The sequence below is a fragment of the Astyanax mexicanus genome, chromosome 2, assembly GCF_023375975.1.
Source record: "Astyanax mexicanus isolate ESR-SI-001 chromosome 2, AstMex3_surface, whole genome shotgun sequence".
In the NCBI taxonomy this organism is placed as follows: Eukaryota; Metazoa; Chordata; class Actinopteri; order Characiformes; family Acestrorhamphidae; genus Astyanax; species Astyanax mexicanus.
This window is the reverse complement of record NC_064409.1, coordinates 74772123-74786356: the sequence shown is the minus strand read 5'-3', so window position 1 is coordinate 74786356 and position 14234 is coordinate 74772123. Positions and strand designations below refer to the sequence as shown.

The following is a 14234-nucleotide window of genomic DNA, read 5'->3' as shown; positions in this document are numbered from 1 at the left end:
AGACAGATATTGTGTCACATCATATTAAATATCCTTTTTAAAGGCTGTCCTTCAATGTGAAACTAATTCACAATAAAAGGCCGCCTGACTGGTGAGTTTTTGTGTGTACTTAATGTTTTGGCTGCTCTGGCGGACTGTCGTCATACAAATGAGTGATATTTGTTGAACGCCTCTATATGTAGGAACATTAAGCATTTATTGTTGGGTCTATTGTATACTTTTGTAGTTTGGAGCTGTTGTATTTGTGGGCTGTTAATGTGTAATAAGTTAATATAACTCAGTCAAGAGAGAGAATATGAAGTTATTGTATTGTTTTAGAAGGGGTACCCACTATATTCACTGCACGCCACTGTTAAAACCCCCTGTTAAACCCCATCTGTTAAAGAACTGTGCCGTTTCACTGTACCTCCATGGCTTTCTTCATCATTTTGGCATCAAACTCTGCCGGGGTCATCATCAGGCCCATGATCAGACGGCACAGATTCTTAGAAAGCTCTGACTTCAGATCTGCCATCAGGTCCTGCAGAGCAGAAACACACAGATCAACAGCTGGTAAATAGTTCAGCACATTAAAATGAATTAATTCTATATAGTACTATATAAAAAAATGTGTTCTATACAGTATAGAAAAGCAGCCCAATTCAATACATACTAAAGACAATATTTATATTGTACTGAAAAATACTGAAAGGAAATGCAATACAGTTCTGGAAATAAATGCTATATTGAATTAAAACTGTGCTCTACACATTCCTGAAATGAACAAAAGAGTATTGAAAAGGTTTATACTATACTAAAAACATATTCTATACAGTACTGAAAAGCATTTCTATATTATACTGAAAGTGTTTTATACAGAACTGAAAATTACTGTAGTTCTATAAAGTACTGAAAATACTGAAACATGTTCTACACAGTACTTAAAAGCATGTCTATATTATTCTGAAAGTGTTGTATACAGTACTGAAAATGAGCTGCATACAATACAGATAAGTGTTTTATACCTTCCTAAAATTAGTTATATATAAAGTGTTTTATTCAGTACTAAAAAGTACTGACTAGTTTTAAACAGTACTGAAATAATGCTCTATACAGTACCTAAAATGAGTTCTGTATTATACTGTAAAAATGAATTCTAAATTAAACTAAACGTTTTTTATACCCTACTAAAAATGAGTTCTATAGAGTGTCCTAAACAGTACTTAAAAGTACTGAAAAGTTTTACACAGTACTGGAAAGCATTTCTATATTATACTGGAAGTGCTTTATACAGTACTGAAAAGTTTTTATTATAGTACTGGAAACATGTAATCTGTACAGTAATGAAAATCAGTGTTCTATGATGTACTGAAAATGTACTATAAGTACAGCTGAAAACAAGTTTTATACAGTACTGAAAATCAATTATACACTTTCCTAAAAATGGGTTCTGATTAGTTTTGAAACTGTCAGACATATACATATACTATATGGACAAAAGTACTGAGACACGTCCTAAATCAAGTACTAAAAACATTTATCCAGTGTTCTCTGCTGTCCAGGGAACGCTTTATACTGCATCGCTGTGAGGATTTGATAGCATTCAGTGACAGGAGTGTGATTGAATCTCCCCAACTCATCCCAAAAGTACTGAATGGAGGTTCATGTAGGCAGTAGGTTCACGTTTATCTTATGTGAAGATCCTCACCCGTCCCAGTATTGATTTGAAGACGTGTCTGATCTCCTGTCGCTGTTCGTTGCTCCTTTTCGCAACAATTTCGATGATCGTGTCCTCGTCCGTTCCTGCAGAGAGCAGAGGTGCATGATGGGTTAATAAAGGGGTTTAAAGTCAGTTTAAAGACTAGATAAACTGCAGTCCTGTGAGTTTTAGTTAAAGGTCATATCTGAGAGATGTTCCTCACCAAAGCCCTTCATGGCCTTCCTCAGGTCCTGAGCATCACTGCCGGGATCGAAGTCTGAGATAGGGCGGACTGTTCCCCTCAGCTGGAGATGGAGACAACAGGAGAAATGAGCCTGCTCAATACACTCATATACACTTACACATACACACATATACAGCTCTGGAAAAAATAAGAGACCACTTAAAAATTATGAGTTTCTTTGATTTTACCAAATTGAAAACCTCTGGAATATAATCCAGAGGAAGATAGATGATCACAAGCCATCAAACCAAACTGAACTGCTTGAATTTTTCCACCAGGAGTAAAGGCATAAAGTTATCCAAAAGCAGTGTGTAAGACTGGTGGAGGAGAACATGCCAATATGCATGAAAACTATGATTAAAAAACCAGGGTTATTCCACCAAATATTGATTTCTGAACTCTATGACTTCTAAACGTTATGAATATGAACTCGTTTTCTTTGCATTATTTGAGGTCTCAATATATATATATATATATATATATATATATATATATATATATATATATATATATATATATATATATATATATATAAATGATGACTTAGCTGAATTAAGTTGAGCCACAATTCTTTTTCTTTCAGTGTGGGGCCAATATTTAATGTTCTGCTTCAACCATTAACCTTTACAACGCTTACAAAAAGTGTAATGATTGTACAGCTTAAGTGGATTCTACTTCCAGGTAGTTGCTAGACTGTTACTAAGTGTTGGGTATGATATTCCAGGTGGTTGCTTTTGTGTTGTTAAGTAGTAACTAGGTGGTTGCTATGGTATTCAAGTATTCAAATGTTTTTTTTGCTATAGTGCTACTGGAGCGCAAGCTCTTTCGCTGTTCAGAGGTGAGTATTATCGGCCTGTAGTCTGCGTCTTACTGGAACATTTAGGGTTCCTCAGTGTAGTCCTCAGTGTAGCGCTAACCGTGGCTAGCCTTAATGGAAATCGGCAAATCTAAGCTTACTGTAAATAAAGAGAATTAAAAGGAAAACATGGCGACAGCCCTGTTCCTTACTAGTGTTGCATAATGTGCTTTATAATCCGGTGTGCCTTATGTATGAAATAGAACAGAAAATAGACATTTATTGACAATGCGCCTTATAATCCGGTGCGCCTTATAGTGTGAAAAATACAGTAGTTGCTATTTTGCTATTAGGCAGTTAATATGGTTTCCCAGGTGGATGCTATTGTGTCTTGGGTGGTTGCTCAGGTGTTGTCAGGTTGGCTGGTCCTAGTGTATTTGCCTTTGTTTATAGAGCATAGGTCTGGAATCCTTGGTGGTCTCTGGCGATTTGTTTGAGAAGCATTGGTCAGATCAGATCAGCTGATCAGGGTATGATCTAACACTCCCACTACAGAAAGCTCTGAGGACAGCTCTGGGTGGTGAGACTGGGTGAAGGACAGCAGTGTAAGAACTGGTGGAACTGGAGGAACTGGTGGCGGGTCAGTTCAGGATGCTGATCTGTGAAATGTGAGGCATTCTGGTGCGATCTGCACTCCAACAAAAGCCCTACTGTACTCCACAGGGCACGACTGATCAGCGCTGGACAGACTAACAGCTAACAACAGGTCACTGGGGAGGCCAGTGTGTGTGTCATTGTGTGTGTGTGTGTGTGTGGGTAATATGAGGTAATTTAATGAAGGCCACAGACCTGGACTTTGGTCATGGCGCTGATTTCCCACATCTTGTAGGCGATCTGAGCGGCTTCAGGGAAGAACTCTCCTGCAATACTGAAAAAAAAATATATATACATATAAATAAAACTCCATTCTCCTATTAAGCTCAGAACATCATTCATTTAGCCATCATTCACTCTTGCTCTTCCTTTCCTGGGGCGGTCCTGATGAGTGCCAGTTTCATCATAAAGTTTTTGACAGCCTTTGTGACAGTACTTGAGAATACTTAATATGGATTAAAACATTACTCAAATATTCACTATTCACTGTATACCTGTAACTTTACCTCTTCACTACTTTACTTTAACTGATGCTCTCAAACACATTAAGAGACAAGAAATTCAAGTAATTAACTCTTGATGAGTTCAGCACAGCTGTTAACTGAAAGCCTGAATTCCAAGTGACTCCACCTCATAAAGCTGACTGAGAAAATCCAGCCAAGATGTGCAAAACTGTCTCTATCTAAGCAAGAGGTTCTACTTTGAAGAATCTAAAATATAAAACATATTCTGTTTGTTTAACTTTTTTTTTGTATGATTGAATAATTCCATAGTTTGTGTGACTTTAGTGTTAATCTACAACGCAGAAAAAATAAATAATGAATAATTTTTTTTTTATTTTTTTTTTTAATCTATTTTATTTGTGTCCAAACTTTTGACTAGTACTGTATATTTTATAATGCATTAGTATTATAGTATCTATCACTTCTAAGCTAACATCTATCAACTATCACCTTTACTCAAACTCCCATAATTCATATTCGTCTTCTGTGAGCATGCTGGCCAGTATTGAGACTTATTTAGAAGATAGCACCTCATACTTCTGCATCAATTTAAATACTGCTGTCCCATGATTTTTGGCACACTTACTCGTCATCTCCACCGCACAGCTTCAGCAGAGTGCGCTTGTACTCTCCAGAAGTGTCGTCCTGTTGGGGTTTAAGCAAGATGATACAGTTCTGTAAATAACTATGATCTGTGATATTCTTTTTCATAAACACTAAAAAAGTATGTTTTATATGTTAAAGGAAAGGAATAAAAACAACCCAGTATTAGTTTACATTTATATTTCTATTGATGGAAATTATGGAGTGAATTTTGTGCCAAAAGTTTTATGCATAACCAAATAAATCCACAATCAATTTGTTTAATAATTAAAGAAAAAAGGTGTATGGTGCAAATTAAAAAGAGAAAAAATATATAACAAATATATATATATATTTTTAAATGTACTTGGTTACTTTAAAATGCTTTGCAGTTATTTGAAAATAATTTTAGTTTGGATTTTGCCAGTCTTTGCTTTAATTTTTGTGTTTTTGTGGATTTTCTGTGGGCTTCTAATGTACACAGGTAACTAGACAAATTATGCACAGGCTGATAATACCAGCCAATTCTAGGCACTACATTATTGTTAGTATTGATCACTGATAATATACAGACTGATATAGAACACTGATATTGGCCTGACAGTAGAGTAGAGTAGAGTACTGTACCTGAATCATGTTGTGTAGAGATTTCTCATAGCGCAGCCTGAAGCACTCTCTAATGTCCAACATATCGATCTCTGATCGGGAAATCATTATTCTGATCAGAGTGTTATCAGCTGTACCCAAACCCTGAACACAGAGAGAAATATATATATATATATATATATATATATATATATATATATATATATATATATATATATATATATATATATATATATATATAGAGAGATAGAGAGAGAGAGAGAGAGAGAGAGATACTTAAGTGCCTTTAATTAACACATTTTACATAAAACAGAGACTATAACCAGCTCAAAATTATAAAACCAAGAAAAACCAAGAAAACCAAGAAAAAACAAGAAATGAAAACAAAAAACAAAAAAACACACATTTCATTCAAAACTACCCAATTTATATGGTTCACAAATCGATCCACATCATCAATGAGGGTGTAGTAAGTGAATTCTACCACCAATCTCTTCATCACCAATCCTCTGACCATCAAGACCAGATCAGAGCCTCCACAACCCTTTATCCGATTATTCCTAGTGCACCAGTGCACCAACTTATCAGCACCATACAAGAAGTTTAAAATAATCACTTTGTTCCTGTTTGCAACGTAATATTTAGAGAGAGAGAGAGAGACACAGGGGGAGGGAGATAGAAGAGAGAGAAAAAGGAATGAGGAGAGAAAGAGAGAGATACAGGGGGAGGGAGATAGAAGAGAGAGAAAGGAATGAGGAGAGAAAGAGAGAGAGAGAGAGAGATACAGGGGGAGAGAGATAGAAGAGAGAAAAAGGAATGAGGAGAGAAAGAGAGAGATACAGGGGGAGGGAGATAGAAGAGAGAGAAAAGGAATGAGGAGAGAAAGAGAGAGAGAGATACAGGGGGAGAGAGATAGAAGAGAGAGAAAAGGAATGAGGAGAGAAAGAGAGAGAGAGAGAGAGAGAGAAAGAGAGAGAGATACAGAGAGAGAGAGAAAAAAGAAAGAACGAGAGAGATGTGGATTAATTACAGTAGACACACATTATACAGTAAAACATACACCTACAAAGAACAGACTGAATAGCCCTAAACACCAGATGGCGCTCTGGAGCACTATAACCATGAGCACACAGAGACATATTTTTCTCTCCCTTTACATGTAAAACATTGTATCATCAACCGCTAACATTACAGAAGAAAAAAACATCTGTTATTTTGGAGTATTTCTAATGGTGTTTTCCTAATTGTGACAGTAGAGTTTCATTAGATTTTTCATTTGTAGTTTTTATTCTGTAGGGGTTAATAAATTGACATGTCCCGTGACTTTTGCCATGTTCTTCTGGAAGCCAAAAAACAATGCAGTATGTAAACTGATCATGAAGTGTTATCTCAGGGGATGGCTTAGGAATGCTCCCACACCTGTATAAGTTGTGAGGCGTTATCTTGTGAGTGAGGTTGAACACTGGCCAGCATGCTCATGGCAAGGTGATGGGAATTGTGGGATTGGAGCTAGATCTGAGCTAGTGCAGATAGTGAGTGCTGATGGATGGGATATTTAATTTCTGAAATTTAAGTGCAGGTATTTAACATTCCTCCATCCACAGAGTCACATGTGACACAGACATTAAACAGCCTCGCAGTAGACCTGCAGCATTAGCGATTACCTTCATGGATTTGTAGAGACGCTTGGCGAAGAACATGGGCCGACTCCTGATACACTGCACTGCAGGGAAACACACACACACACAGAGCTGACGTCAGCGTAGCACAGCACATAATTAATATCAGCAGAACAGCTCCCAGAACAGATACTTACCCACAGCCAGCATCAGCCTCTCAAAATCCCCCGACAGCTCGCTCTTAATGCTGTCCTCAATCGACTTCTCCGCTATCTTCTGATACTCGTCAAACACTGAACAACACACACACACAGAGACAGAGGTAACAGCCTGTAAACACCTATAGAAAGGGTTTATAAATAGTTTACAATTAGTAAAATCAGCTGTTTGTGCTACAGTAGCTGTCATCAGTTAACCAGTTGTCCTTCCCTAGAGAACTTTTGTTAAATACACAAGACCTGCCAGATGTTCTGCAGATGCAGTGTGTGTGTGTGTGTGTGTGTGTGTGTGTGTGTGTGTGTGTGTGTGTGTGTGTTTTCAGTATTTATATGTATATATGTGGTTTTTGTACCCAGTTGTAGGTGGGTCACACTCCGGTTCCCCAGGAGCATGATGAAGATCGACTCATCCGTCCCCCACTGCTCTTCACCTGCAGCGTACAGGGCCTGCACACACAAACACACACACATTTTTTTTTTTTTATTTAAATATTTTTTTACTTGTATACGGTAAAATTACAACTGTAAAACTGACATTTTTCAAAAAAAGGAAACTCCCTGGACAAACCAGGAAGTGTGACGCCACCTCTCACTACTGACCTGTGCATCTTCCTCTATAACCTCTTCATGTACCACACCATCGTCTTCTCTGGTCCCCTGAGAGATAAATGCATGGTCATCATCTCTAAACATAGACTTACAGAACTCCAAAAACATCATTTTTTGAGACAAACATAAATATAGCATTCTAAAAAAAATGTCCTGAAGTATATAATTAGATCTTGAGGTTGTCTTGTATTATATGAAGTGTGGATGATGCCTTATTGTACAGTGCCCTCCATAATTATTGGCACCCCTGGTTAAGATGTGTTCTTTAGCTTCTCATAAATTGAGTTTTGTTCAAAATAATATAGGACCACGATGGAAAAAAAGAGTAAAATACAACCTTTAACTCAAGTGAATTTATTCAGTAGGAAAAAAAATCCCACATTAAGAAATAATTATTTAACATCAAATCATGTGTGCCACAATTATTAGCACCCCTGATGTTAATACTTTGTACAACCCCCTTTTGCCAACAAAACAGCACCTAATCTTCTCCTGTAATGTTTCACAAGATGGGAGAATACAGAAAGAGGGATCTTTGACCATTCCTCTTTGCACATTCTCTCTAAATCATCCAACGACCTGGGTCCTCTCCTCTGCACTCTCCTCTTCAGCTCACCCCACAGGTTTTCAATGGGGTTGAGGTCTGGGGACTGAGATGGCCATGGGAGGAGCTTGATTCTGGTTGCGGTGAACCATTTCTGTGTAGATTTGGCCACATGTTTAGGGTCATTATCTTGCTGAAAGACCCAGTGACGACCCATCTTCAGCTTTCGGGCAGAAGCCACCAGATTTTGTTTTAAAATGTCCTGGTATTTTAGAGCATTCATGATGCCATGCACCCTAACAAGGTTCCCAGGGCCTTTAGAAGAGAAACAGGCCCACAGCATCACTGATCCCCCGCCGTATTTCACAGTGGGCATGAGGTGCTTTTCTGCATACTCAGCTCTTGTGTTACGCCAGACCCACTTAGAGCATTTGTTGCCAAAAAGCTCTATCTTTGTTTCATCTGACCAAAGCACACGGTCCCAGTTGAAGTCATAGTACCGCTTAGCAAACTCCAAACGTTTGCGTTTATGATTGTGAGTGAGAAATGGTTTCTTCCGTGCATGCCTCCCAAACAGCTTGTTGGCATGTAGATAGCGCCTGATGGTTGTTTTGGAGACTTTGTGACCCCAAGAAGCTACCATTTGTTGCAATTCTGTAACAGTGAGCTTTGGAGAACTTTTTATTTCTCTTATCATCCTCCTCACTGTGCGTGGTGGCAAAATAAACTTGCGTCCTCGTCCAGGCTTGTTTACCACTGTTCCAGTTGTTTTAAACTTCTTAATAATTCCTCTGACAGCAGATATGGACAGGTGTAGGCGAGTAGCGATTTTCTTGTAGCCATTGCCTGACTTGTGAAGGTCAACACACATCTGCCTCACTTGAATGGTATGTTTCTTTGTCTTTCCCATGTTGAAGATAAATGGCCTCTGTGTCACGTCATATTTATACCCCAGGGAAACAGGAAGTTGTGAATTACTAATTAAATGTTCCTACATACTCTGATCAACTTCGTAAACTACTGTAGAAGTGACAGAAATACTTTTATTAAATTTATTTCCTAAGAATTGTTAGGGGTGCCAATAATTGTGGAACAGGTGATTTTATGAAGAATAATTATTTCTTAGTCAGGGATTTTATTTCCCCCTTAAAATTTACTTGAGTTAAAGGTTGGACTTTACTTTTTTTTCCCATCGTGGTCCTATATTATTTTGAAAAAAAACTCAATTTATGAGAAGCTAAAGAACACATCTTAACCAGGGGTGCCAATAATTATGGAGGGCACTGTATATAATACATACACACTATATAATTTTGCAGTAGAAAATTAATTTTAGAATTAAACATTCTGGAACCTAAAACACTACCAGTCAAAAGTTTGGACACACCTTCTCATTCAGTATTTTTAGTTATTTATTTTCCCTCAGTGAAATAAATACTTAAGTGATTCAGACTATGAAGGAACACATAAGGAATCATGTAGTAACTTAAAAGTGGTAAACAAACCAAAATACTCTGTGAAGAAGCATTTAGACGCTATTATTTGAAGTGCTGGTAACTCTCATGAACTTATCCTGTACAACAGAGGAAACTCCTGCTCTTCCTTTCCTGGGGCGGTCCTGACGAGTGTCAGTTTCATAATTTTTTTGTTTCAATGTTTTTGATTGAACTTAATGAGGATACTTCCAAATTCTTGAAATATTTCTGGTTTGATTATTATTTTTTACTACTAAATTGTAACGATTCTGAGGCTGGATGCAAATGCAATTCAGTTTTCAATTTTCTGACATTTAAAAAAATAAGCAATGAACAAAAACTGAGACAAATGAACAGCACAGAAACGAAAAGACAATTACTAAAAACTTAAAAGGAATAGCTAGATATAACAAACAAAGAAGCATACATAAACAAACAAGGAAATTAACAAACTAAAGAAAGCAAATCAGAAACTTGCAAACATGGCAGGACTGAGGCTTAAACTAACAGCAATAAACAATAAAGCAGGGTTAAACACAACAGGGTCAAACAAAAAGCACAACAGAAAACAAAGGAACACATGGGGTATATATACAAACTGGGAAACAGGGAACACCTGGGGGAGAAAACGAGGGGGCGGGGTAACAAATAAAACAGGCAAAAACACTAATGACTGGGTGGGGTTAGGGCTGAGACAAAGGGAGGAGAAAAGTCAGAAAAAAACAGAACCGTGTGCTAAGGAGCACATGGCAAGGAAAACAAAAGAGAGGACAGAAAAGCAGGACAGGAAGGACAAAAAGGAAAAACACAAATTTCTTCATAGTTTGGATCACCTAAGTATTAATCTACAATTCAGAACATTTTAAAAGAATGAAACAAAATGAATTTAAGGTGTGACCAAATTTTTAACTGGTATTGAACAGTATATCACAGACACCAACCTGGAGCAGAACAACCAGCATCTTCTTAAAGTGTCCTGAAGTGTCTCCTATAATGTCTTGCTCAATGTCTCGACCGTACGCTGGGAACACACGCATTAACACAAACATTGAAAACTCATGTTAACTCTTTCAGACCTGAATTATCTATAGTGATGCTGTTTTTCTGTCAGTAATGAGGAAAAGAAAAAAGAAGACTCTATAATATTCTACTAGAAAATCTAGTTATATAGCAAATAAATCCAATTAACCAAAATATTTAATATTTTTTATTTATTACCCCTGGTAAAAAATATATATACTTAATTGTACTTAAAACATATTGAGAAATGTCTAAATATGTTGTAAATATACTAACAGATTTATGTACTTACTTAAAATATATTAAAAATACATTAATTTTATGCTTTCATCAAATGTTTAAAATTAAACTTTGATCATACTTTTTAAAAAGTACAGTATAGTGTATTTCGAAAAAATAGACTACTATTAAGTACACTTTTAGTTTAATGTACTTCAATATACTTCTAAAATACTTTTTTTTACAAATATACCTTTGTACATTTTTAGCAAACTGTTACATTAGTTCACTAAAAGTACAATGCATCACTTTTAAGAAAGTAAGTTAACGTACTACAATACTACAAGCAAATATTACGCATCTTATTTTTCAATGCAGCGTCTGAAAGAATTAAACTGTTTTATATATTTTATTGTTGAAACGTCTCACCATCGTTGTATGCCGCCACAAGGTCGTGGATTTGTTGGTTAGTCCTGGAGGCGAGAATTTCAATCAGGCATTTCTCATCTGTCCCGGCTCCCTGCAGGAGAGATCATCACACAATGCTTTCAGTTAATCAATCAGAAGTATTGATCCAGTGTCTGTACTGCTCCATACAGTGGAGGTAAGGACAGTTATATTGTGTTATATTGTGTATTTCATGGTGCAGCAGCATATGCATCTAAATTAAAGCATCCCAGCTAGCTTAGCTGGTTACATAGCATTAGCATCAGAGCTGCACAAGCTGCTCAGCAAACCATGCAGAGCTGCATACTGAACACTTCAGTTCATCACAGGTTACAGTAACAATCTGACAGTCTGATTCTGAGTTCTGGAGTTCAGTACCTTAACTGTATAGTTACAGGGCTGAAAATCAGCTTTACTTTCAAAACTGTTAGAAAGGGGTGTGGCACATCTTATCATACACAATTATATCTCCAAATTTTTAAACAATATTGAACAATATTATACCCTCAAATATCGTGCCATATAACCCACCCCTAATTATCACATCAGGGTACTACTTTTTAATTGTAGTTAGCAAAAGAAAAAATCACACTGCTCTCATTCCTATTATTTAGGGAATTGTACTAGAGACTATTAATTATATCTGTCCAGTATCAATTATTTTATTTTAATCCTGGATATATGGAGATATTTGAAGTGCATTGTTATTAGTATCATGCCATTCTGGATCAGTGATTTCTGTTACAATTCTGATAAAATTCTTCGATTTTTTAATATCTTACTTAGGGGTGTGCATTATCATATTGTATGCAATAATAAAAAAATAATTAAGATTTTCATTTTGTTGCAGTAGTGTATTCTTGATTTTTTTAATTCTGTGTTTTTTCGGTACCACTTTAAAATAAGACTACCTTTATAAAGGGTTTATAAATGGTTTACAATTAGTTAGTTAATGGTTACTTAGTAGGTTGTAAATGCCTTAAAAACGATTAATAATCAGTTATAACACATATGTAGAAGGGGCAACTATGACCTGTTGTTTGTCCAGTAGTGAACCCACAGCCATCTGTAATGTTGCACTTCTATGTATGTGTTATAACTGATTATTAATGTTTTTAAGGCATTTACAAGCTAATTAGTAACCATTAAGAAACTAATTGTAAACCATTTATAAATCCTTTATAAAGGGAGTCTTATTTTAAAGTGGTTCCTTTTTTCTTATCGCCAAGAGTATCATTATCGGAAAAATAACATGAAATATTGTAATATTATTTTAGGGCCATATCGCCCACCCCTAATGTCAGGCAAGAGTTTCTAAATGTTCAATAGAAGGCAAATTAAAATGTATTTTATTTAGGAATACACCAAAATTCTCGGGTACATCAGCAAGTGTGTGGAGGATGTCACTACTACCAAGACTGTGACTTGCTACCCGAACCAGAAGCCCTGGCTGAACGCAGAGGTGCGTTCCCTGCTGAAAGCCAGGGATGCTGCCTTCAGATCTGGAGACTCGGATGAACTCAGGAGGGCTAGAAGAGAGCTGACTGCTGGAGTTAAGAGGGCAAAAGCTGCATATGCTCAGAAAATCCAGGGACACTTTTCCTCCCAGGATCCACAGAGCATGTGGAGGGGCATCAAGTGCATCACGGACTACAAATCCAACGCTGCACAAAGCTCCAAAGACCCATCCCTGCCTGAGGCTCTCAACACGTTCTACGCCCGCTTTGAGAACCCTGACACACCCCCCAGCACCAGACTCCCACACTCACCAGGAGAGGAGCCCCTCAGCGTGACACCAGCAGAAGTAAGGAGGACGCTGAGGAGGATTAACCCCCGGAAAGCTGCCGGCCCGGACAACATCCCCGGACAGGTGCTAAAAGACTGCGCAGACCAGCTCTCGGACGTCCTGGCCGACATTTTCAACGCGTCCCTCATCCAGGCAGCTGTCCCCACTTGCCTGAAGACCGCCACCATCATCCCGGTCCCCAAGAGCTCCACAGTGACAGGTCTGAATGACTACCGGCCAGTAGCCCTCACTCCGATAGTCACAAAGTGCTTTGAAAGACTGGTTCAGACCCACATCAAAGCCACCATCAACATCACTGTGGATCCACACCAGTATGCATACAGGAAGAACCGATCCACAGAGGATGCCATTTCCTCCGTGGTCCACACTGCCCTCACCCACCTGGAGCAGAAGGATTCCTACGTTCGGATGCTCTTTGTGGACTTCACATCTGCTTTCAACACCATGATTCCTCAGACACTGATAACCAAACTCTCCTCACTTGGACTGAGCTCTTCCCTGTGCAACTGGGTCCTAGACTTCCTGACCAACAGGCCGCAGTCTGTGAGGATTCACAACATCTCCTCCCCCTCCATAATCCTCAGCACTGGCTCCCCTCAGGGCTGTGTGCTGAGCCCCCTCCTGTTCACACTGCTCACATATGACTGCTCACCTCTCCATCCAGGCTGTCATATTGTGAAGTTTGCGGACGACACAGCAGTGGTTGGATGCATCACAAACAGAGATGAGTCCAGCTACAGGCAGGAGGTGGAACACCTGGAGGATTGGTGCAGAGAAAACAACCTCTGCATCAATGTAAAAAAGACAGGAGATGATTGTGGACTTCAGAAGGGGCAAGCATGCCCACCTCCCCCTGCACATTGGAGGATCTGCGGTGGAAGTGGTTGACAGCTACAGGTACTTGGGTGTGCACCTGACCAGCAACCTCACCTGGAGCAACAACACTTCCACTCTGGTCAGGAAGGCACATCAGCGGCTCTACTTCCTCAGGAGGCTGAGACGAGCTGGACTCGGGAGCGTAGTCCTCACCTCCTTCTACAGATGTGTGGTGGAGACCGTCGTGTGCTCCAGCATCAACGTGTGGCATGGAAGCTGCTCTGCTGCAGACAGGAAAGCTCTGCAGAGGGTGGTGAAGGCTGCACAGAGGATTGTTGGAGTCAGCTTCCCCAGCACCACAGACATTTACACCTCCAGGTGCAGGAAAAGGGCCACC

At 38.5% G+C, this 14234-nt stretch overlaps 1 protein-coding gene across 2 annotated transcripts in view; it reads right to left on the bottom strand.

Moving 5' to 3' along the window:
- Positions 1-14234, bottom strand: part of anxa6 (annexin A6) — a 51236-nt gene that overhangs the window by 18548 nt on the left and 18454 nt on the right. For both annotated transcript variants that reach the window (XM_022671949.2, XM_022671951.2), the window contains exons 6-17: positions 11197-11287; positions 10470-10549; positions 7501-7557; positions 7254-7347; positions 6880-6975; positions 6728-6786; positions 5085-5207; positions 4462-4520; positions 3568-3646; positions 1902-1983; positions 1688-1782; positions 407-520 (exon numbers count right to left, since the gene is read on the bottom strand). In XM_022671949.2, the coding sequence (XP_022527670.2) occupies positions 407-520; positions 1688-1782; positions 1902-1983; positions 3568-3646; positions 4462-4520; positions 5085-5207; positions 6728-6786; positions 6880-6975; positions 7254-7347; positions 7501-7557; positions 10470-10549; positions 11197-11287 (1029 nt within the window). The remainder of the gene's footprint in view (positions 1-406; positions 521-1687; positions 1783-1901; positions 1984-3567; positions 3647-4461; positions 4521-5084; positions 5208-6727; positions 6787-6879; positions 6976-7253; positions 7348-7500; positions 7558-10469; positions 10550-11196; positions 11288-14234) is intronic.